The following is a 25783-nucleotide window of genomic DNA, read 5'->3' as shown; positions in this document are numbered from 1 at the left end:
ACGGTGGGCACTGTCCCTCCCGTGGCACTGGATGATCTGTACGATCCCTCCCCTCGCACCCACCTGGCTCGGAGCTCTCCGGGGGCTCGTTCCAGGCGCTCCAGGTGTGCACGCCCAGCCCGGCTGCGGACAGGTGCCTCTGGGGCAGCGGCAGCTTGGGCCACAGCAGCTGCTCCAGCCCGGGCAGGACAGTCTCGGGAGGGACGAACACCTGTCTCCAGGCCCGCCCCAGCTCCATGAAGCTGTGGGGGGAAAATTCCGGGGTTAAAAGAGTCCTGCTTTAAAAGAGGGTCTGGTTTTCTACACCTGCACCAGTTTCTTTCAGCACCTTTTTCCCCTACAAACAAAACTCTTGAAAATCCCTCCCTCTGAGAGCGCCTGGTGCCATTTAAGGACCAATTTCAAGATTTTGGGTTCAATTCTTGAATCATGATCTCTCTCAAATCTTACTCAGCACCAACTGTGACAATCATGTAAAGAGAGAATAACTCTGGTTTTAAACCCATATTTGTTACTCCAACTCTATTTTTCCACACCTGCACCCAGTTTCTTTCAAATATCAAATATCAAATATCTTCAAATATCCCCTCCAAAAAAATCTCTGGAAAATCCCTGCCTGTGGTTCCAATTCCCACCTGAGCCAGGTGAGTTGGCTGCTGCCCCCCCATGTTAATGTTAATGATGATGATGATGATGATGATGATGATGGCGCCTCACCTGCTCTCCCAGGTGACCCTGCTCAGGAATTCCTACCTGTGCCAGGTGAGTTTGCTGCTGCCCCCACCCCGGGTTAATAATGATGATGATGAGGATGATGATGAGGATGAGGATGATGGTGATGATGATGATGAAGGTGCCTCAGCTGCTCTCCCAGGTGACCCTGCTCAGGAATTCCTACCTGTGCCAGGTGAGTTTGCTGCTGCCCCCAGCCCGGGTAAATAATGATAATGATGATGATGATGAGGATGATGATGAGGATGAGGATGATGGTGATGATGATGATGAAGGCGCCTCACCTGCTCTCCGAGGTGGCCCTGCTCAGGAATTCCTACCTGTGTCAGGTGAGTTTGCTGCCCCCCCCCAGGTTAATGTTAACGATGATGATGATGAGGATGATGATGAGGATGATAATGATGATGATGATGATGATGTTGATGATGATGATGATGATGATGATGCCTCACCTGCTCTCTGAGGGGCCCCAGCTTAGGAATTCCCACCTGAGCCAGGTGTGTTTGCGGATGCCCCCCCATGTTAATGATGATGATGATGATGATGATGATGAAGGTGCCTCACCTGCTCTCTGAGGGGGCCCTGCCCAGGAACTCCCACCTGAGCCAGGTGAGTTTGCTGCCCCACCCAGGTTAATGTTAATAATGATGATGATGATGATGACGATGATGATGATGAGGATGAGGATGATGATGACGACGATGACGATGATGATGAAGGTGCCTCACCTGCTCTCTGAGGGGGCTCTGCCCAGGAATTCCCACCTGAATTCCAGGTGAGTTTGCTGCTGCCCTCCCATGTTAATGAGGATGATGATGATGTTGATGATGATGATGATGGTGATGGTTTAATGCCCTTCCTCCCATCCAGGTGTGCTCACCTGCTCTCCCAGGGGCCCTGCTCAGGAATTCCCACCTGTGCCAGGTGAGTTTGAGGCTGCCCTCCCAGGTTAACAATAATAATAATGATAACGATGACGATGAAGATGATGATGGTGATGATGATGGTGCCTCACCTGCTCTCCGAGGGGGCCCTGCCCAGGAACTCCCACCTGAGCAAGGTGAGTTTGCTGCCCCCCCCAGGTTAATGTTAATAATGATGACGATGATGATGACAATGATGATGATGATGACAACGATGATGATGATGATGATGATGAAGGTGCCTCACCTGCTCTCTGAGGGGGCTCTGCTCAGGAATTCCCACCTGTGCCAGGTGAGTTTGAGGCTGCCCTCCCAGGTTAACAACAATAATAACGATAACGATGACGATGAAGATGATGATGGTGATGGTGATGATGAAGGTGCCTCACCTGCTCTCCGAGGGGGCCCTGCCCAGGAACTCCCACCTGTGCCAGGTGAGTTTGAGGCTGCCCTCCCAGGTTAACAACAATAATAACGATAACGATGAAGATGATGATGGTGATGATGAAGGTGCCTCACCTGCTCTCCCAGGGGCCCTGCTCAGGAATTCCCACCTGAGCCAGGTGAGTTTGCTGCCCCCCCCAGCTTAATGTTAATAATGATGACGATGATGATGATGATGAGGATGAGGATGATGATGACGACGATGATGATGATGATGATGATGAAGGTGCCTCACCTGCTCTCTGAGGGGGCTCTGCTCAGGAATTCCCACCTGAATTCCAGGTGAGTTTGAGGCTGCCCTCCCAGGTTAACAACAATAATAACGATAACGATGACGATGAAGATGATGATGGTGATGGTGATGATGAAGGTGCCTCACCTGCTCTCTGAGGGGGCTCTGCTCAGGAATTCCCACCTGTGCCAGGTGAGTTTGAGGCTGCCCTCCCAGGTTAACAACAATAATAACGATAACGATGACGATGAAGATGATGATGGTGATGGTGATGATGAAGGTGCCTCACCTGCTCTCCGAGGGGGCCCTGCCCAGGAACTCCCACCTGTGCCAGGTGAGTTTGAGGCTGCCCTCCCAGGTTAACAACAATAATAACGATAACGATGAAGATGATGATGGTGATGATGAAGGTGCCTCACCTGCTCTCCCAGGGGCCCTGCCCAGGAATTCCCACCTGAGCCAGGTGAGTTTGCTGCCCCCCCCAGCTTAATGTTAATAATGATGACGATGATGATGATGATGAGGATGAGGATGATGATGACGACGACGATGATGATGATGAAGGTGCCTCACCTGCTCTCTGAGGGGGCTCTGCTCAGGAATTCCCACCTGAATTCCAGGTGAGTTTGAGGCTGCCCTCCCAGGTTAACAACAATAATAACGATGACGATGACGATGAAGATGATGATGGTGATGATGAAGGTGCCTCACCTGCTCTCCGAGGGGGCCCTGCCCAGGAATTCCCACCTGAGCCAGGTGAGTTTGCTGCCCCCCCCAGGTTAATGTTAATAATGATGACGATGATGATGACAATGATGATGATGATGACAACGATGATGATGATGATGATGATGAAGGTGCCTCACCTGCTCTCTGAGGGGGCTCTGCTCAGGAATTCCCACCTGTGCCAGGTGAGTTTGAGGCTGCCCTCCCAGGTTAACAACAATAATAACGATAACGATGAAGATGATGATGGTGATGATGAAGGTGCCTCACCTGCTCTCCCAGGGGCCCTGCCCAGGAATTCCCACCTGAGCCAGGTGAGTTTGCTGCCCCCCCCAGCTTAATGTTAATAATGATGACGATGATGATGATGATGAGGATGAGGATGATGATGACGACGACGATGATGATGATGATGATGAAGGTGCCTCACCTGCTCTCTGAGGGGGCTCTGCTCAGGAATTCCCACCTGAATTCCAGGTGAGTTTGAGGCTGCCCTCCTAGGTTAACAACAATAATAACGATAACGATGACGATGAAGATGATGATGGTGATGATGAAGGTGCCTCACCTGCTCTCTGAGGGGGCTCTGCTCAGGAATTCCCACCTGTGCCAGGTGAGTTTGAGGCTGCCCTCCCAGGTTAACAACAATAATAACGATAACGATGACGATGAAGATGATGATGGTGATGATGAAGGTGCCTCACCTGCTCTCCCAGGGGCCCTGCCCAGGAATTCCCACCTGAGCCAGGTGAGTTTGCTGCCCCCCCCAGCTTAATGTTAATAATGATGACGATGATGATGATGATGAGGATGAGGATGATGATGACGACGACGATGATGATGATGAAGGTGCCTCACCTGCTCTCTGAGGGGGCTCTGCTCAGGAATTCCCACCTGAATTCCAGGTGAGTTTGAGGCTGCCCTCCCAGGTTAACAACAATAATAACGATGACGATGACGATGAAGATGATGATGGTGATGATGAAGGTGCCTCACCTGCTCTCTGAGGGGGCTCTGCTCAGGAATTCCCACCTGTGCCAGGTGAGTTTGAGGCTGCCCTCCCAGGTTAACAACAATAATAACGATGACGATGAAGATGATGATGGTGATGATGAAGGTGCCTCACCTGCTCTGCGAGTGGGCCCGGCTGATGCCCGAGGGCAGCGGGGGCACGGGCCGGGGCAGCTGCTGCAGCGAGGACTCGCACTCGGGGTCCATGGCCCTGCGATCGCAACAATGCGGTTATGGAACAGGGCAGGACGGGGCCATTGCTCAGAGAAACGGAGATTTTCATTTAGTCAGCACCGCCCAGCTGGGGTGACATCAATCACAAACTGAGATTTTCATGGGGTAAGGTTAATCAGGAATTGAGATGAATTTTTTCTATTTAGCACGGCCCAAATGGGGTGAGGTTAATCAGAAATTGAGATTATTTAAAAAAATTATTTAGCACAGCCCAAGAGAGGTGAGGTCAATCAGAAATTATTTAATCCTGATTTAATTCTTGATTTCGTTCTTAATTCAGATTTAATTCTTGATTTAATTCTGATTTAATTCTTGATTTAACTCTTGATTTATTTCTGGATTTAACTCTTAATTCAATTATTGATTTAATTCTTGATTTAACTCTTGATTTAATGGGTGTTTAAATAATTATTTGATTCTGATTTAATTCTGATTTAACTCTTGATTTATTTCTTGATTTAGTTCTTGATTTGATTTTTGATTTAACTCTTGATTTAATGGGTGTTTAAATAATTATTTGATTCTGATTTAATTCTTTATTAAACTCTTTTATTTAGCTCTTGATTTAACCCCAATTTAACTCTTAATTCTGATTTAACTCTTGATTTAATTCTGATTTAATTCTGATTTAAGTCTTGATTTAATTCTGATTTAGCTCTTGATTTAATGGGTATTTAAATAATTATTTTTTTCTGATTTAATGCTTGATTTAACTCTTGATTTGATCCCTGATTTAATCCTGATTTAATCCTGATTTAATTCGGATTTAGTTCTTGATTTAATTCTGATTTAATCCTTAATTTAATTATTTATTTAGTTCTTGATTTAACTCTTGATTTAATTCTAGATCTAATTCAAGATTTAATCCTTAGTTCTGATTTAATTCTTGATATAATTCCGGTTTAACTCTTGATTTAAAGGTTAGGAATTAAATTGGAAATAAATTGGAAATAAATTGGAATTAAATTGGAATTAAATTGGAATTAAATTTGGACTAAATTGGAAATAAATTGGATTAAATTGGAATTAAATTGGGATTAAATTGGAATTAATTGTATTAAATTGGATTAAATGGGAATTAAATTGGAATTAAATTAGAATTAAATTGTATTTAAATTGGATTAAATTGAATTAAATTGGAATTAAATTGGATTAAATTGGAATAAATTGGAATGAAATTGGAATGAAATTGGAATGAAATTGGAATGAAATTGGATTAAATTTGATTTAAACTGGAATAAAATTGGATAAAATTAGAATAAATTGGATTAAATTAGAGTTAAATTAAATTGGATTAAATTGGATTAAATTTGAACTAAATTGGATTAAATTTGATTTAAACTGGAATTAAATTGGATTAAATTGGAATTAAATTGGAATGAAATTAGAATTAAATTTGGATTAAATTGGAATTAATTGGATTAAATTGAATTAAATTGGATTAAAATGAATTGAATTGGATTAAACTGGATTAAATTGAATTGAATTGAATTAAATTGGAATTAAATGGAATTAAATGGAATTAAATTGAATTTCCCAGGTTACCTGTGGGACAGAAGCACCTGCCGAGCTGCAGAGAAACGTCTGTGCAGAGAAGCTTCTTCCTGGGGAAAAAAGAAATAAAAAATTATCATTTTAATCATTAATTTTTAATTATTTCTGCTGATTTTCATGATTTGGATCCTCGTTTTTATTCCAGACGGTTTAAATTTAAATATCCTGAGGAAACAGCAGGATTAATGAGGTGGATAAATAATAAATGAAATTAAATAAATTTATTGATCAAATGAAATCACTCAATAAACAGAAATTAAATACATACAAATAAAATATTCACGTAAATAGAAATAAAAGAAATATATATTTATAAAGAAATAGAAATAAAATAATTAAAAAATAAATATATATATCTCATTATATTAGTAATTTCATCTTGCTTTGGTATCAGCTGATACCACTGATATAAATTATAAATTATCACTTATCAATAAATGTCAATTTAATGGGCTGAGACACAGGAAATTAAACTGCTCAACAAATAGAAATAAACGAGTCACAGAAGTAGAAATAAAAAGAAAGAGAAATTAAATAAATAAAAATTAAACGGTCACATAAATATAAATAAAAATAAATAAAATAAATAGAAATAAAACAGCCACATAAATAGAAATAAAATAAATATATATATTTATAAATAAATATAAATTATATATATATATAATTATATTAAAAATTCCATCCTGCTTTGGTATTAGCTGATACCTCTGATATCAATTATCAATTTATCAATTTATCAATTAATCAATTAATGTCAGTTTAATGGGCTGAGACAGAGCAAATTAAACTGCTCAATAAATATGAATAAAATAAATATAAATAATTCACATTAATATAAATAAAATAGCCACATAAATAGAAATAAATATTTATTTATAAATAAATATTAATATTTATATATATATATAAATATTAAAAATTCCATCCTTCTTTGGTAGCAGCTGATAACTCTGATATCAATTATCAATTAAACAATTAATATCTCTGTGCTCCTCACCACAGAGCCCGGCGTTGCTGTCAGCATGTCCAGGAGGTCCCGGGGGTAGTTGTGGGTGGAGATGTGCAGGAGGTCCCCGTAGGACGGAGCCGCCCTTTCCTCCGGGATCAGCTGGGTCCTGGAACCTGGGTGGGAAGGACAATCCTCAGTGGAAACGTTCTGAACATAAACAGGGAGGAACCTGGGTGGGAAGGACAATCCTCAATGGAAATGTTCTGAACATAAACAGGGAGGAACCTGGGTGGGAAGGACAATCCTCAATGGAAATGTTCTGAACACAAACAGGGAGGAACCTGGGTGGGAAGGACAATCCTCAATGGAAATGTTCTCCACACCAAAAGGGAGGAACCTGGGTGAGAAGGACAATCCTCAATGGATACGTTCTCCACACCAAGGGGGAGGGACGTGGGTGGGAAGGACAATCCTCAATGGAAACATTCCGAACATAAACAGGGAGGAACCTGGGTGGGAAGGACAATCCTCAATGGAAACGTTCTCCAAACAAACAGGGAGGAACCTGGGTGGGAAGGACAATCCTCAATGGAAACGTTCTCCAAACAAACAGGGAGGAACCTGGGTGAGAAGGACAATCCTCAATGGATACGTTCTGAAATAAACAGGGAGGAACCTGGGTGGGAAGGACAATCCTCAATGGAAACGTTCTGAAATAAACAGGGAGGAACCTGGGTGGGAAGGACAATCCTCATGAAAACGTTCTGAACACCAACAGGGAGGAACCTGGGTGGGAAGGACAATCCTCAGTGGAAACGTTCTGAAATAAACAGGGAGGAACCTGGGTGGGAAGGACAATCCTCCAAGGAAACGTTCTGAACATAAACAGGGAGGAACCTGGGTGGGAAGGACAATCCTCAGTGGAAACGTTCTCCAAACAAACAGGGAGGAACCTGGGTGGGAAGGACAATCCTCATTGGAAACGTTCTGAACATAAACAGGGAGGAACCTGGGTGGGAAGGACAATCCTCCAAGGAAACGTTCTGAACACCAACAGGGAGGAACCTGGGTGGGAAGGACAATCCTCAATGGAAACTTTCTGAACATAAACAGGGAGGAACCTGGGTGGGAAGGACAATCCTCATGAAAACGTTCTGAAATAAACAGGGAGGAACCTGGGTGGGAAGGACAATCCTCAATGGAAACGTTCTGAACACCAACAGGGAGGAACCTGGGTGGGAAGGACAATCCTCATGAAAACGTTCTGAAATAAACAGGGAGGAACCTGGGTGGGAAGGACAATCCTCAGTGGAAACGTTCTCCAAACAAACAGGGAGGAACCTGGGTGAGAAGGACAATCCTCAATGGATACGTTCTGAAATAAACAGGGAGGAACCTGGGTGGGAAGGACAATCCTCATGAAAACGTTCTGAACACCAACAGGGAGGAACCTGGGTGGGAAGGACAATCCTCAGTGGAAACGTTCTGAAATAAACAGGGAGGAACCTGGGTGGGAAGGACAATCCTCCAAGGAAACGTTCTGAACATAAACAGGGAGGAACCTGGGTGGGAAGGACAATCCTCAGTGGAAACGTTCTCCAAACAAACAGGGAGGAACCTGGGTGGGAAGGACAATCCTCAGTGGAAACGTTCTGAACATAAACAGGGAGGAACCTGGGTGGGAAGGACAATCCTCAATGGAAACGTTCTGAACATAAACAGGGAGGAACCTCAGTGGGAAGGACAATCCTCCAAGGAAACTTTCTGAACATAAACAGGGAGGAACCTGAGTGGGAAGGACAATCCTCAATGGAAACATTCTGAACACAAACAGGGAGGAACCTGGGTGGGAAGGACAATCCTCAATGGAAATGTTCTCCACACCAAAAGGGAGGAACCTGGGTGAGAAGGACAATCCTCAATGGAAACGTTCTCCACACCAAGGGGGAGGGACGTGGGTGGGAAGGACAATCCTCAATGGAAACATTCCGAACATAAACAGGGAGGAACCTGGGTGGGAAGGACAATCCTCAATGGAAACGTTCTCCACACCAACAGGGAGGAACCTGGGTGGGAAGGACAATCCTCAGTGGAAACATTCAGGGAGGAACCTGGGTGGGAAGGACAATCCTCAATGGAAACGTTCTGAACACCAACAGGGAGGAACCTGGGTGGGAAGGACAATCCTCATGAAAACGTTCTGAACATAAACAGGGAGGAACCTGGGTGGGAAGGACAATCCTCAGTGGAAACGTTCTGAAATAAACAGGGAGGAACCTGGGTGGGAAGGACAATCCTCAATGGAAACGTTCTCCAAACAAACAGGGAGGAACCTGGGTGGGAAGGACAATCCTCAGTGGAAACGTTCAGGGAGGAACCTGGGTGGGAAGGACAATCCCCAAGGAAAACGTTCTCCACACCAAGGGGGAGGGACGTGGGTGGGAAGGACAATCCTCAATGGAAACGTTCTGAACACAAACAGGGAGGAACCTGGGTGGGAAGGACAATCCCCAATAGAAACGTTCCGAACATAAACAGGGAGGAACCTGGGTGGGAAGGACAATCCTCAATGGAAACGTTCTCCACACAAACAGGGAGGAACCTGGGTGGGAAGGACAATCCTCAGTGGAAACGTTCTGAAATAAACAGGGAGGAACCTGGGTGGGAAGGACAATCCTCAGTGGAAACGTTCTGAAATAAACAGGGAGGAACCTGGGTGGGAAGGACAATCCTCAATGGGAACGTTCTCCACACAAACAGAGGAATGTTCCCGTTTTCAGTTTCCATCCCTGGAGGGGCCCAGGCCAGGCTGGATTGGGGTTTCGGGGTGGTTTTGTGTGGAAGAGTTTTCACAGTGACTTCTGTGAGCCTGAGAGAAGTTTGGGAAGAGGATCCGTGCTTGATAGGAGGTTCCATATTTGATAACAGGATCTGTGTTTGATAAGAGATCAATGATTGGTAAGAGGATCCATGTTTGAGAAGAAGATCCATGTTCAATAGGAGGGTCCATGTTTGATAAGAGCACCCACATTTGATAAAAGAATCCATGTTTGGTGAGATGTTTGAGAAGAAGAGAATTCATGTTTGACAGGAGGATCCATGTTTGAGAAGAGGATCTGTGTTTGATAAGAGGATCCGTGTTTGATAAGAGGATCCGTGTTTGATGGGAAGATCCATGTTTGATAGGAAGATCCATGTTTGATAGGAGGATCCATGTTTGATAAGAAGAGGATCCATGTCTAATAAGGAGGTGCGTGTTTGATAAGAGGATCCACATTTCAGAGGAGGATCCACGTTTGAGAAGAGGATCCATGTTTGATAAGAAGGGGATCCATGTTTGATAAGAGGATCCATGTTTGGTAAGAGGAAGATCCGTGTCCGATTAGAGGATCCATGTTTGATAAGATGTTTGAGAAGATGATCCATATTTGATAGGAGAATCCATGTTTGATAAGAGGGTCCATATTTGATAAGAGGATCTGTGTTTGATAGGAGGATCCATGTTTGATAGGAAGATCCATGTTTGATAGGAGGATCCATAGGAGGATCCATGTTTGATTAGAGGATCCATGTTTGATAGGAGGATCCATGTTTGATTAGAGGATCCATGTTTGATAACAGGATCCATGTTTGGTAAAAGGATCCATGCTTGAGAAGAGGACCCATGTTTGATAGGAGGATCCATATTTCATAAGAGGATCCATGTTTAATAGGAGGATCCATGTTTACCCCTGACAGAATTTCCTGCCCAGGTCACTGACACAGAAGCCAAGACAGACAGAAGGATAAATCAGAGAAACTGCAACTGCCTGTTCAATGAGCACCTTGTTTGTCTCCTGTGACCAATGAGTGAAGTGCAAACTGATGAGTTGTGTGAGAATGTATAAAAAGCATCAATGCTGGAATAAAAACAGTCTGAAACCTTCTGAAATGGAGTTGTTTGTATTGTTCTGTCTCATATTCAACAGTTTTGGTTGGCTAATTTGAGATTTCCCCATTAATGAGTGCTAATTAGTGTGGTGGGTTCAGTGTTGGTTAATCACCAGAGCGGTCACTTGGATGTGCTCACCTATGTCCTGCTGGGAGGCAGGAATGGGAAATGGGAAATGGGAAATGGGAAATGGGAAATGGGAAGTGGAAATAGAAAATGGGAAGCAGGAAAAAGGAAAAAGGAAATGGGAAATGGGAGACAGGAAATGGGAAATAAGAAACAGGAAATAGGAAACAGGAAATGGGAAATAGGAAACAGGAAATAGGAAACAGGAAATGGGAAACAGGAAACAGGAAATAGGAAATAAGAAACAGGAAATAGGAAACAGGAAATGGGAAACAGGAAACAGGAAATATGAAATAGGAAATAGAAAACAGGAAATATGAAACAGGAAGCAGGAAACATGAAATAGGAAACAGGAAACAGGAAATGGGAATAGGAAAGGCAAAGCAGACTTAAAAGTTCCAAAGGTTATAAAGAGAAATTTATTAACAGCAACTAAAATGAAAAAAAGTAATAAAAATCAACCCAAAACCTTTAGGACGCTTCTCCTCCCCTCACAACCTTTTCTTTCTTAATGACAACGTGAAGAAACAAACCCTAAAATTTCAGTTCTCCAGTTTCTTTCCTCTTTCACAGGTGTATCTCACAGAAGTGTACACAGCTTTTCAGTAATTAGAAAATTTAAATTATTTCTGTAAATACCTCCCACAAAACCACCACAGGTCTGGAGGAACCCGGGCTTTGAGGTGGCTCCACACAATTCAGCTTTAAAAACCAAAATGATTTTGAATAATTCAAATTATTTCCAAATTGGGACAAAAATAACTGGCTGGGCTTTAAGGTCCCCTCCACACAACTCAGCTTTTAAAACCAAAATGATTTAGAATAATTCAAATTATTTCCAAATCAAAAAAAGAATCTGTAATTTGGGATATATCCTGTGTATGAAATCGCATTAAATATTAATTTAAACCATGGAAATAACCTTAAAAATATTGTATAAAATGTTGTGTATAAAATCACATTAAATATTAATTTAAACCATAGAAATAACCTTATAAATATTTTTTTTGTATTCTTTCCTCTGAGGGCTCTGGTTTTCCAGGGAAGTTGTGGATTCCCCATCCCTGGAGCACTCTGGGATGGTGGAAGGTGTCAGGGTTGGATCTGGATGGACTTTAAATTCCCATTTTCCATTGGAATGGTTAAAAATGGTTAAAAACCATTCCAGGATTTTATAGTTTCCAATCACTGGAATCACTTTTATCCCACAGATAAAATCTGCCAATAGAAGTACAAAGCATTATCAGCTCCAAAAATTGTTCTAATTCTGCTATTAAAAGTTTTTAAAATTAAAAGTTTTTTAAAAGAACTTATCTATTTTCTGCCTGGGTATTTCTTTTTACTGTACACCAGCAAAAGATCTTGCCCAGAAGTTCATTAATTAAAGAAAAAAAAATTATAAACCTCTTATAATCTCCCACAAGCAATCTTCTCACTAAAAACCTCCCTTTTAAAGACAACCTTGGGGCAAGGTTTGAAAAATAAATCATTTCCCACAATTTAAAGAGGATCTCTTTAAATTTGTTTAAACCCCTATAAATGGGGTTTTAAGTGAATTTAATGGTGTGTAGTAAATTTAAAAGTTACTTTATGAGCAGCAGAATTGCCAAAATCTTGCATTGTTAATGAAGTTTCTCTAGTGACAAGAAAGAGCTGCTGAGGGATAAAAAGTCCTTTAAAGGAGATTCAGATACTTAAATCTATCTCCAAAAATGCCAGGATTATATAAAAATCTTTTCCTTTTAATCCTTAGGCTTTTTCTCTTCTTTTCCAACAATCTCTCCAGGGTTTGCTGCCTTCGAGACAAAACATCCCCAGAGTTTTTAAGGCAAGAAAATACAATATTAGAGCAAATAAGGCAAGGAAATCACATTTTTCATTTCAGATGAGCGTGGAAGTTCTGGAAATTAAAACAAAATCTACTTAATTTAAAGCTAAATAAGATTTTTCAGCCAAGCCCTCGCTGCTGCAGCAGCTCTGAGAAGCCACAATGTGTACAGAAGCTTTTCCTGTGTCCGCTGGGAAATTAATATTATTCATTTTCCTAGGATCTAAAATGACAGGAAATGATGAGCTGATGAATATTGCACTGTCCTTTATTAAAAATTTCAGATATTTTGCCCTTTTTCCAGCTGCTTTTATTTGCATGTATATATATGTGGGTATTGGCTCTGTGCTCCTGAGGGAGCTGATCCTGTTCCAATGGATCCAAAACGGAACCAACCCCAAAACTCTGGGAATTCCTGGGTTAGAGGGGAAAAATCCTAAAAATGAGCTTTTAAATTAATATTGCACACTCTCTTTTAACCATAATGTCCTTTGTGTTATTTATTTTTGTTTTATTTCAGTAAAGTTCTTCTCCCTCTCTTTTCCTCCCAGAGCCAGTTCTGTGGCTGCAGGATCAAGGAATTGATCAGCCTGAAAGTTTGGGGTTTTTGGGGGGTTTTGGGGTTTGTTTTTTTTAATTTCAATTTCAATTCAAGGAATTTCAATAATTGAATAGATGTAATAAATTTAGGAATTTGGTTTTGGTTTGTTTTTGCTGTGTTCATTTAGGAATTTACATAATTTAATAAAATTAATAGATTTAATACATTTAGGAATGTGTTTTTGCTGTGCTAATTTAGGGATTTCCATAATTTAATAAACGTAATAAATGTAACAAATTTAGGAATTTGTTGTTGCTTGTTTTTGCTGTGCTAATTTCGAAATTCACATGATTTAATAAGTTAAATAAATGTAGGAATTTGTTTTTGGTTTGTTCTTGCTGTGCTAATTTAGGAATTCCCATAATTTAATAAATTTAATAAATTTCTTTTTGGTTTGATTTTGCTGTGTTGATTTAGGAATTTCCATAATTGAATAAAGTTAGGAATTTGGGTTTTGTTCGTTTTTGCTGTGTTAGTTTAAGAATTTCTATAATTTAATTTATTTAATAAATTTAGGAATTTGGTCTTGCTTTGTTTTTGCTGTGTTAATTTAGGAATTTTCATGATTTAATAAATTAAATAAATGTAGGAATTTGGTTTTGTTTGTTTTTGCTGTGTTACTTTAGGAATATCCATGATTTAAAAAATTTAGGAATTTGTTATTGGTTTGGTTTTGCTGTGTTGATTTAGGAATTTCCATAATTTACTACATTTAACAAATTTAGGATTTTGTTTTTGGTTTGTTTTTGCTGTGTTATTTTAACAATTTCCATAATTGAACAAATTTACATATTTGTTTTCAGTTTGTTGTTGCTGTGTTACTTTAGGAATTTCCATAATTGAATAAATTTATTTTTTGTTTGGTTTTGCTGTGTTGATTTAGGAATTCCCATAATTGAATAAATTTAGGAATTTTTTTCTGCTTTGTTTTTGCTGTGTTACTTTAGGAATCTACATAATTTAATAAATTTAGGAATTTGCTTTTAGTTTGTTTTTGCTGTGTTAATTCACGAATTTGCATAATTGAATAAATTTAGGAATTTGGTTTTTGTTTGGTTTTGCTGTGTTAATTTAGGAATTTCCATAACTGAACAAATTTAGAAATTTGGTTTTGCTTTGTTTTTGCTGTGTTAATTTAGGAATTTCAATCAATTACCAATAACCAGGAAATCAATCAATTACCAATAACCAGGAATGTGCTGCTGATGAAACCACTTTACCTGTCCTGCCCCTGAAGCCCTCAAAGTTCTCCAGAACGTCAGGAGGCTCCATGCCCAGGTAGACCTTGACAATCAGAGCCAGGTCTGTGAGCGCCTCCTCCAGCTCATCTGCAGACAGGGAAATTTCACGGCACAGAGAAAAGAACCAGAATAAAAATCAACTTTTCATCAGTGCAAAGACACAAATCACACAAATTTTACACAGAAATATGTTTTTAGCTTAGCCAGAAAATACGGAAATATTGTTTGGCACAGAAATACATTTGTAATGTCTCTTGGGGGAGAAAAACCTTCATCTTCACAATCAGGACATTCAAAAAAAGCTGAAATTCAGGCTCTGATAAATATTTTCCTGTTAGTTTACTTCTTTAGGGCCATATTTAAATTGCAAGCTCTGCGTGCCACATTTACAAATTTGCAATATTTACACCACAGTGCTCTAATTTAACAGGGTGAACACCAAAAACTCTATAAAAAGAATGAATTACAGAAGGAATATTTCCAGAAAAATTTCTCCCACCTGCTGCTGGAACCCTGGGTGCTGGAAATTCCAGATTTTCTGTGCTGCCAGCACTGACCCCCAGAGAACCCTGCACTGAGCTGAGGCCTGGAGAAGCTTCCAGAATGGAACGATGGAACTGGGATTGTGGGTGTGCAGTTTGAACAGGAGTGTGTGATACTCAGAGTTTAAGGGTTTAGAATACAGTAGAAGATATAAAGCAAGATGGAGGTTTTGGGTTGGTCCTTCTTCTTCAACTTTTTCTCCATGGGTTTGGGTGATTTTGTGTCACTGGATAAAAAAGTCCCAATTGCAGGGCATGGGTGGTTGGGTATTGGGTTAAAAGTGAAAATAATTCAGGTGTCATTTCTTAATTGGACAGTTTATCCTTAAAAGGCCTTGGGGGGAGAGAGAGATGGGGCTCCATTTTTAGTTTGTTATTGAAGTGCTGTAGAACTCAGGGATTGTGAGAGTGTGACATGGATAAGAACTAATAAACATCTGAGTCTAAACAGAAAATATCATCTCACACATTTAACCCCAACCTTGGCAAAAAGAAGATAAACTCATCAACCTGCTGTCCCTCAATTCCTAATTATCCCAAAGGCAATCAGCAATTAACTCTTTGGAACCCTGGGTGCTGAGAATTGGAGATTTCTGTGCTGCCAGCACTGACCCCCAGAGAACCCTGCACTGAGCTGAGGCCTGGAGAAGCTTCCAGAATGGAATGATGGAACTGGGACTGTGGGTGTGCAGTTTGAACAGGAGTGTGTGAGATCACAGGCTGGGAAACCCAGAGTTTAAGGGTTTAGAATGCAGGAATGGATATAAAGCAAGATGGAGGTTTTGGGGCAAAGCAGTTCCTTCTTCTTCACCTTCTTCTCCATGGGTTTGGGTGGGTTTGTGTCATTGGATAAAAAAGTCCCCATTGAGGGCAGGGGTGGTTGGGTATTGGGTTAAAAGTGAAAATAATTCAGGTGACATTTCTTAACTGGACAGTTTAAAATGTTTTGCAGAGAGAGAGATGGGGCTCCATTTTGAGTTTGTCACTGAAGTGCTGCAGAACTCAGGGATTGTGAGACTGAAATGAGAGCCCAAATCAGTGGTAATGAGAGAGCCCAAAATCAGCGTTAATGAGAGCCCAAAATCACCGTTAATGAAGGCACTGAGAGCCCAAAATCAGAGTTAATGAGCCCAAAATCAGCGTTAATGAGAGCCAAAACTCAGCGTTAATGAGAGCCAAAACTCAGCGTTAATGTGAGCCAAAATTAGCATTAATGAGTGCACTGAGAGCCCAAAATCAGAGATAATGAGACCCCAACATCAGTGTTAATGAGGATACTGAGAGCCCAAAATCAGCATTAATGAGAGTCCAAAATCAATGTTAATGAGGGCACTGGGAGCCCAAAATCAGAGTTAATGACAGAGCCCAAAATCAGCATTAATGAGAGCCCAAAATCAGCGTTAATGAGCCCAAAATTAGCATTAATGAGTGCACTGTGAGCCCAAAATCAGAGTTAATGAGAGCCCAAAATAAGCGTTAATGAGAGCATTGAGACGTTAATGAGAGTGCCCAAAATCAGCATTAATGAGGGCAATGAGAGCCCAAAATCAGCGTTAATGAGAGCACTGAGAGCCGAAAAATCACAAAATTTAACATAAAACTAAAAACTAAAACAGAATTAAAATTCTATATTGTACAAAAATATGTGATATAAAAATATATATTATATTAAAATTAAACTCCTTGATGATTGCTAATTACCCCAGAGGCAATCAATCAGCAATTAACTGACCCGTGTTGATGACAACATCGAAGTACCCAGGACAATCCTGGCACTCCTGCAGGTACATGTCCACCCTGCTCATTGCCTGGCCATGGTGGCTGATTATTGGGTTAAAATATAATTTATAATAATTATTATAATTTATATTAATTATTATAATAATTTGTTATAATGGGGTGAAAATAATTCAGGTGTCACTTCTGAATTGGACAGTTTTAAAGGCCTTGCAGAGAGAGAGCTGGGGCTCCATTTTGAGTTTGTTATTGAAGTGCTGTAGAACTCAGGGTTTGTGAGACTGAAATGAGAGCCCAAATTCAGTGTTAATGAGGGCACTGGGAGCCCAAAATCAGCGTTAATGAGCCCAAAATTAGCAGTAATGAGTTCACTGAGAGCCCAAAATCAGTGTTAATGAGAGAGCCCAAAATCAGCATTAATGAGGGCAATGAGAGTCCAAAATCAGCATTAATGAGAGAGCCCAAAATGAGCGTTAATTAGAGATCCCAAAATCAATGTTAATGAGGGCAATGAGAGCCCAAAATCAGCGTTAATGAGAGAGCCCCAAATCAGCATTAATGAGAGAGCCCAAAATCAGTGTTAATGAGGGCACTGGGAGTCCAAAATCAGCATTAATGAGGGCATTGTGAGAAGTTAATGAGAGAGCCCCAAATCAGCATTAATGAGAGAGCCCAAAATCAGCATTAATGAGGGCATTGGGAGAAGTTAATGAGAGAGCCCAAAATCAGCATTAATGAGTGCAATGTGAGCCCAAAACCACAAAATTAAACATAAAACTAAAACAAAACCAAAATTCTACATCGTATAAAAAAAAAATATATATACATCACATTAAAATGAAACTCCCTGATAATTCCTAATTCCCCCAGAGGCCATCGATCAGCACGAACTGACCCGTGTTGATGATGGCATCGCAGAAGCCGGCGCAGTCCTGGCACTCCTGCAGGTACATGTCCACCCTGGCCACGGCCTCGTCCATCTCGGGCCTGGTGAACAGCCCCGTCCTCCTCAGGTGCTCCCCGTACTTCTCCTTGTCCTTGGGCACCAGCAGGACGCACCGGGGCCTGAAGTGCGTGCGCTTCAAGCTGCGGACGCCCTGCAGGCACAGCAGAGGGGAAAAATTGGGGTTTTACTGGAAACTGTTGAATTTGGAGCTCAGTTTTTCTTCTTGAAAGTACAGAAAAAAAAAAAAAGTGGGTTTTTTTTTTGGTGTTTTTTTTTTTTTTTTTTTTTTTTTTTGCTTGAAACCGAGTGTTTGTGAAATCTGGAGTTGGGTTTTTTCTCCTTGAAAAACAAGCAGAGAAAACAGCGGTTTTATTATTGAAATGGAGTGTTTTGTTAAATTTGAAGCTGAGGTTTTTTCTCCTTGAAAACAAAGCAGGAAAAAAAATCAGCATTATGTTCTTCCTTGCAATTGAGTGTTTGTGCAATTTGGAATTGAGTTTTTTTCTCCTTAAAAATAAAGCAGAGGAACATAAGGGTTTATTCTTGAAATTGAATGTTTGTGCAATTTGGAATTGAGTTTTGGAGCTGAGGTTTTTTCTCCTTAAAAATAAAACAGAAAAACACAGTGCTTTTTTTTCCTTGAAAATTAATGTTTGTAGAATTTGAAGCTCAGTTTTTCTCACTTGAAATTAAAGCAGAGAAAACAGTGGTTTTTATTTTTTTCTTGAAACTGAGTGTTTGCGAAATCTGGAGTTGGGTTTTTTTCTCCTTGAAAAACGAGCAGAGAAAACAGCGGTTTTATTATTGAAACTGAGTGTTTGTTAAATTTGAAGCTGAGTTTTTTCTCCTTGAAAACAAAGCAGGAAAAAAATCAGCATTATGTTCTTCCTTGCAATTGAGTGTTTGTGCAATTTGGAATTGGGTTTTATCTCCTTGAAAAACAAGCAGAGAAAACAGCGGTTTTATTATTGAAATGGAGTGTTTTGTTAAATTTGAAGCTGAGTTTTTTCTCCTTGAAAACAAAGCAGAAAAAAATCAGCATTATTTTCTTCCTTGCAATTGAGTGTTTGTGCAATTTGGAATTGAGTTTTTTCTCCTTAAAAATAAAGCAGAGGAACACAAGGGTTTATTCTTGAAATTGAGCGTTTGTGGAATTTGAAATTAAAGCAGAGAAAACAGTGTTTTTTTTTTTTTTCTTGAAACCGAGTGTTTGTGAAATCTGGAGTTGGGTTTTTTTCTCCTTGAAAAACGAGCAGAGAAAACAGCGGTTTTATTATTGAAACTGAGTGTTTGTTAAATTTGAAGCTGAGGTTTTTTCTCCTTGAAAACAAAGCAGAAAAATCAGCATTATTTTCTTCCTTGCAATTGAGTGTTTGTGCAATTTGGAATTGGGTTTTTTCTCCTTGAAAAACAAGCAGAGAAAACAGTGGTTTTATTATTGAAACTGAGTGTTTGTTAAATTTGAAGCTGAGTTTTTTCTCCTTGAAAACAAAGCAGGAAAAAAATCAGCATTATGTTCTTCCTTGCAATTGAGTGTTTGTGCAATTTGGAATTGAGTTTTTTTCTCCTTAAAAATAAAGCAGAGGAACATAAGGGTTTATTCTTGAAATTGAATGTTTGTGCAATTTGGAATTGAGTTTTGGAGCTGAGGTTTTTTCTCCTTAAAAATAAAACAGAAAAACACAGTGCTTTTTTTTCCTTGAAAATTAATGTTTGTAGAATTTGAAGCTCAGTTTTTCTCACTTGAAATTAAAGCAGAGAAAACAGTGGTTTTTATTTTTTTCTTGAAACTGAGTGTTTGCGAAATCTGGAGTTGGGTTTTTTTCTCCTTGAAAAACGAGCAGAGAAAACAGCGGTTTTATTATTGAAACTGAGTGTTTGTTAAATTTGAAGCTGAGGTTTTTTCTCCTTGAAAACAAAGCAGAAAAAAATCAGCATTATTTTCTTCCTTGCAATTGAGTGTTTGTGCAATTTGGAATTGAGTTTTGGAGCTGAGTTTTTTTCTCCTTAAAAATAAAACAGAAAAACACAGTGCTTTTTTTTTCCTTGAAAATTAATGTTTGTAGAATTTGAAGCTCAGTTTTTTCTCCTTGAAATTAAAGCAGAGAAAACAGTGGGTTTTTTTTTCCTTGAAACCGAGTGTTTGCCCAATTTGGAGCTGGGTTTTTTCTCCTTGAAAAGCAAGCAGAGAAAACAGAGGTTTTATTATTGAAATGGAGTGTTTTGTTAAATTTGAAGCTGAGGTTTTTTCTCCTTGAAAACAAAGCAGAAAAAAAATCAGCATTATTTTTTTCCTTGAAATTGAGTGTTTGTCAAACAAGGAGCTCAGGTTTTTTCTGCTTGAAAATAAAGCACAGAAAACAGTGATTTTTTCTTGAAACTGAGTGCTTTTCCAGTTTAAAGCTGAATTTTTTTTCTCCTTGGAAACAAAACAGAAAAAAACATGGGGGTTTATCCTTGAAATTGAGTTTTTGTTGAAGTTGTAGATGAATTTTTTCTCCTTGAAAATAAAGCAGAGAAAACAGTGGGTTTTTTTTTTCTTGAAACCAAGTGTTTTTGAAATTTGGAGTTGGGTTTTTCTTCGTGAAAATGAAGCAGAGGAAAAAAAAGGGTTCTTTTCTTGAAACTGTTTGTGGAATTTGGGGCTGAGTTTTGTCTCTTGAAAATAAAGCAGAGAGAACGCTTTTCCTTTCTTGAAATGGGTCATTTGTTGAAGTTGGAAGTGGAGTTTTTCACCTTGAAAATTAAGCAGAAAAAAACCAGTGGTTTTTTCCTTGCAATTGAGTGTTTGTGCAATTTGGAATTGAGTTTTTTCTCCTTAAAAATAAAGCAGGTTTATTCTTGAAATTGAGCGTTTGTGGAATTTGGAGCTCAGTTTTTTCTCCTTGAAATTAAAGCAGAGAAAACAGTGTTTTTTTTTTTTTTTTTTCTTGAAACTGAGTGTTTGTCCAATTTGGAGCTGAGTTTTTTCTCCTTGAAAAACGAGCAGAGAAAACAGTGGTTTTATTATTGAAACTGAGTGTTTGTTAAATTTGAAGCTGAGTTTTTTCTCCTTGAAAATAAAGCAGAAAAAACAATGTTTTTTTTTTCCTTGAAACTGAGTGTTTGTCAAACAAGGAGCTCAGGTTTTTTTCTGCTTGAAAATAAAGCACAGAAAACAGTGGCATTTTTCTTGAAAATTAGTGGTTTTGAAATTTGAAGCTCAGTTTTTTTCTCCTTGCAAATAAACCAGAAAAAACCATAGGGGTTTATTCTTGAAACTGAGTGTTTGTTGAAGTTTTAGCTGAGGTTTTTCTCCTTGAAAATAAAGCAGAAAAACACAGTGCTTTTTTTCCTTGAAAATTATTGTTTGCAGAATTTGAAGCTCAGTTTTGTCTCCTTGAAAATAAAGCAGAGAAAACAGGTTTTTTACTATTGAAATTGAGTGTTTGTCCAATTTGGAGCTGAGTTTTTTTTCTCCTTGAAAATAAAGCAGAAAAAACCACTGATTTTTTTTCCCTGAAACTGAGTGCTGGTTGAACAAGGAGCCCAGTTTTATACTCCTTGAAAACAGAACGGAGAAAACAGTGGTTTTTTTCTTGAAACTGAGTGGGTTTTTTTTTAATTTGGAGTTCAATTTTTTCTCCTTGAAAAAACAAGCAGAGAAAACAGTGGGTTTTTTTCTTGAAATTGAGTGTTTGTCGAATTTGAAGCTCCGTTTTTTCTCTTGAAAATAAAGCACAGAAAACAGAATTTTTTTTTCCTTGAAACTGTTTGTGGAGTTTGGTGCTGAGTTTTTTCTCCTTGAAATAAAGCAGAAAAAACCTGTGTTTTTTTCCTTGAAATTGAGTGTTTGTCCAATTTGGAATTGAGTTTTTCCTCCTTAGAAATAAAGCAGAGGAACACAAGGGTTTATTCTTGAAATTGAGCGTTTGTGGAATTTGGAGCTCAGTTTTTCTCACTTGAAAAAAAAAGCAGAGAACCAAAGGGGTTTATTATTGAAATTGAGTGTTCGTCCAATTAGGAGCTGAGCTTTTTCTCCTTGAAAATAAAGCACAGAAAACAGCGGCTCCATTTTCAAACCAACACAAAGGTGAATGTGCTGGTGATGCTGAAAAAACAGACCAGAAACTGAAAAATTAAGGAAATGACCAGCAAAGTGATCTTCCTGACTAAACCAAGGCTGGAAAATCTCTCTGAAATCATTCCCCCAACGTCCCCAAGTGCCACATCCTCCTGCTGAACAACTCCAAGTACGGAAACTCCACCAATGCCTGTCCCAATGGATTATTTTCCTTTCCAGGAAGGAATTTCCCCCAGTATCCCACCTGATACCGCAGATATTCCATTCCCCATGTCCTGTCCCCAACCCCACGAGGAGTTTGTCCCGCCAGGAGCTCTGAAATCATTCCCCCAACGTCCCCAAGTGCCACATCCTCCTGCTGAACAACTCCAAGGACGGAAACTCCACCAATGCCTGTCCCAGTTCTTTATTTTCCTTTCCAGGAAGGAATTTCCCCCAGTATCCCACCTGATACCGCGGATATTCCGTTCCCTGTGTCCTGTCCCCAGTCCCATGAGGAGTTTGTCCCACCTGGAGCTCTGAAATCATTCCCCCAACGTCCCCAAGTGCCACATCCTCCTGCTGAACAACTCCAAGGACGGAAACTCCACCAGTGCCTGTCCCAATGGTTTATTTTCCTTTCCAGGAAGGAATTTCCCCCAATATCCCACCTGATACCGTGGATATTCCGTTCCCCGTGTCCTGTCCCCAGTCCCATGAGGAGTTTGTCCCGCCAGGAGCTCTGAAATCATTCCCCCAACGTCCCCAAGTGCCACATCCTCATGTTGAACAACTCCAAGTACGGAAACTCCACCAATGCCTGTCCCAGTTCTTTATTTTCCTTTCCAGGAAGGAATTTCCCCCAGTATCCCACCTGATACCGCGGATATTCCGTTCCCCGTGTCCTGTCCCCAGTCCCATGAGGAGTTTGTCCCGCCAGGAGCTCTGAAATCATTCCCCCAACGTCCCCAAGTGCCACATCCTCCTGCTGAACAACTCCAAGGACGGAAACTCCACCAGTGCCTGTCCCAATTCTTTATTTTCCTTTCCAGGAAGGAATTTCCCCCAGTATCCCACCTGATACCGCGGATATTCCGTTCCCTGTGTCCTGTCCCCAACCCCACAAGGAGTTTGTCCCACCTGGAGCTCTCACCTCGATTTCCATGTGCACACACGTGGCCAGCCCCTCCCTGGCGATGGACTCCAGCGTGCCCCGTGCCAGCCCGTAGCTGTGCCCGCTGTATTTGTAGGTGGCCAGAAATCTGCCCTGCAATTCAGAGCAAGGAAAACGGCAAAGGAACGTCCCAAAGGGAACGAGCTCATCAAATAAATGAATCGCGCTGGGGTGCCCTGGTTTGTCTCACTACAAAGGTTCTTCCTGTTTGAAGCGGTGTTAATGAGGGTAATGAGAGCCCAAAATTGGCATTAATGAGCCCAAAATCAGCATTCATGAGGGCAATGAGAGCCCAAAATCAGAGTTAATGAGCCCAAAATCAGCATTAATGAGCCCAAAATCAGCATTCATGAGGGCAATGAGAGCCCAAAATTGGCATTAATGAGCCCAAAATCAGCATTCATGAGGGCAATGAGAGGGCCAAAAATCAGCATTATTGAGCCCAAAATCAGCATTAATGAGGGCAATGAGAGTTTAATGAGATAGCCCAAAATCAGCGTTAATGAGAGCCCAAAATCAGGATTAACGAGGGCACTGAGAGCCCAAAATCAGCGTTAATGAGAGAACCCAAAACCAGCATTAATGAGGGCAATGAGAGGTTAATGAGAGAGCCCAAAATCAGTGTTAATGAGCCCAATATCAGCATTCATGAGGGCAATGAGAGCCCAAAATTGGCAATAATGAGCCCAAAATCAGAGTTAATGAGGGCAAAGAGAGCCCAAAATGACCTTTAATGAGCTTCAAATCAGCTTCAATGAGAGAGCCCAAAATCAGCATTAATGAGGGCACTGAGAGCCCAAAATTAGCGTTAACGAGCCCAAAATCAGCGTTAATGAGAGAGCCCAAAATTAGCATTAATGAAGGCACTGAGAGCCCAAAATCAACATAATTGAGAGCCCAAAATCATCATTAATGAGGGCACTGAGAGCCCAAAATCAGCGTTAATGAGAGTCCTAAATCAGCATTAATAAGGGCAGTGAGAGGTTAACGAGAGAACCCAAAATCAGCATTAATGAGAGTCCAAAATTGGCATTAATGAGCCCAAAATCACTGTTAATGAGGGCAATGAGAACCCAAAGTCAGCATTAATAAGGGCAGTGAGAGCCCAAAATCAGTGTTAATGAGGGCACTATGAGGTTAATGAGCCCAAAATCAGCATTAATGAGAGTCCAAAATCAGTGTTAATGAGAATCCAAAATCAGCATTAATGAAGGCACTGAGTGCCGAAAATCAGCATTAATGAGGGCAGTGAGAGGTTAATGAGAGATCCCAAAATCAGTATTAATGAGCCCAAAATCAGCATTAATGAGGGCAATGAGAGCCCAAAATCAGAGTTAATGAGGATTAATAAAAGAGCCCAAAATCAGCATAAATGAGATCAGAATCAGTATTAATGAGATCAGAATCAGTATTAATAACTGATAGCCCAAAATCAGTGGTAATGAGAGCCCAAAATCAGCGTTAATGAGAGAGCCAAAGTCAGCATTAATAAGCCCAAAATCAGGATTAATGAGGGCACTGAGAGCCCAAGATCAGCATTAATGAGGCCAAAATCAGCGTTAATAAGAGAGCCCAAAATCAAAATCACCATTAATGAGAGCCCAAAACCAGCACTAATTAAAGAGCCTAAAATCAGCATTAATGAGCCCAAAAGCAATGTTAATGAGCAAACCCAAAATCAGCATTAATGAGGACACTGACAGCTGAAAATCAGCATTAATGAGGGCTATGACAGCCCAAATCAGCATTAATCAGAGAGCCCAAAATCAGCACAGAGGGCACTGAGAGCCCAAAATCAGCATTAATGAGGATTAATAAAAGAGCCCAAAATCAGCATTAATGAGGATTAATAAAACAGCCCAAAATCAGCATTAATGAGATCAGAATCAGCATTAATGAGGGCAATGAGAGCCCAAAATCAGCATTAATTAAAGGGCCTAAGATCATTGCTAATGAGGGCAATGATTGGTTAATGAGAGAGCCCAAAATCAATGTTAATGAGAGCCCAAAATCAGTGTTAATTAAACATATACTTAAATATGAAAATAAAATCTAAATTATATATAATATAAAAATATTATATATAAAAACATTGAAATTAAACTCTTTGATGACTGTTCTCATGAAGGCCCTGCAGGCTCCCCCTTTGCTAGAAATACAAATAATGGCTTTGTTGTGGCTTTTCAAGGCCAAGTTTTGTTCCAAAAATCACCAAAAAGAGCAGCAGGAGGCAGAAACCCTTCAGGGAATCCTCACTCCTTCAGGGGGGATTTGCTAAACTTCCAAGGGATTCCCTGCAGGCTGCTGGAAAATGTTGGAAAAATAAAATAAATAAACCCCACGCTATATTTGTGCCTGAAAATCAGTTTATTTCTATGTGATAATGTTATTTAAATATTCCCCACTGGCCATTTTGCACTATAGGGGTTTCTATAAATTCATTTAGGGGGGACAAGAGAGCACAAATCTACAAAGGATTTGTGGTTTAACTTAAAAACACAGCTGAGAGTGAAAAAACATTGACAGCCAGGCACAAACCGGGTGGGATAATAAAAATAAAATATATTAAAAAATATATTAAATATATGTAAATATACAAACATAAATATATAAAGTATATATTATATTATATTATATTATATTATATTATATTATATTATATTATATTTTATTATATTTTATTATATTTTATTATATTTTATTATATTATAATATATTACATTATATTATATTTATTGTATACTATATATTATATTATAATATATAATATATTAATATATATAATTACATGTAACATAAATAATATA

The 25783-nt window shown here is 39.7% G+C and overlaps 1 protein-coding gene across 1 annotated transcript in view; it reads right to left on the bottom strand.

Annotated features, from left to right (window-relative positions):
- Positions 1-5843: 5843 nt before the first annotated feature.
- Positions 5844-25783, bottom strand: part of LRGUK (leucine rich repeats and guanylate kinase domain containing) — a 59149-nt gene continuing 39209 nt past the window's right edge. Inside the window, exons 13-17 of the mRNA XM_058805972.1 lie at positions 22956-23069; positions 17710-17911; positions 14515-14622; positions 6857-6981; positions 5844-5906 (exon numbers count right to left, since the gene is read on the bottom strand). Of these exons, the coding sequence (XP_058661955.1) occupies positions 5844-5906; positions 6857-6981; positions 14515-14622; positions 17710-17911; positions 22956-23069 (612 nt within the window). The remainder of the gene's footprint in view (positions 5907-6856; positions 6982-14514; positions 14623-17709; positions 17912-22955; positions 23070-25783) is intronic.

The sequence above is a fragment of the Ammospiza caudacuta genome, chromosome 5, assembly GCF_027887145.1.
Source record: "Ammospiza caudacuta isolate bAmmCau1 chromosome 5, bAmmCau1.pri, whole genome shotgun sequence".
Classification (NCBI taxonomy): Eukaryota; Metazoa; Chordata; class Aves; order Passeriformes; family Passerellidae; genus Ammospiza; species Ammospiza caudacuta.
Note: the sequence above shows the minus strand (reverse complement) of the source record. Positions and strands in the feature narration are given on the sequence as shown.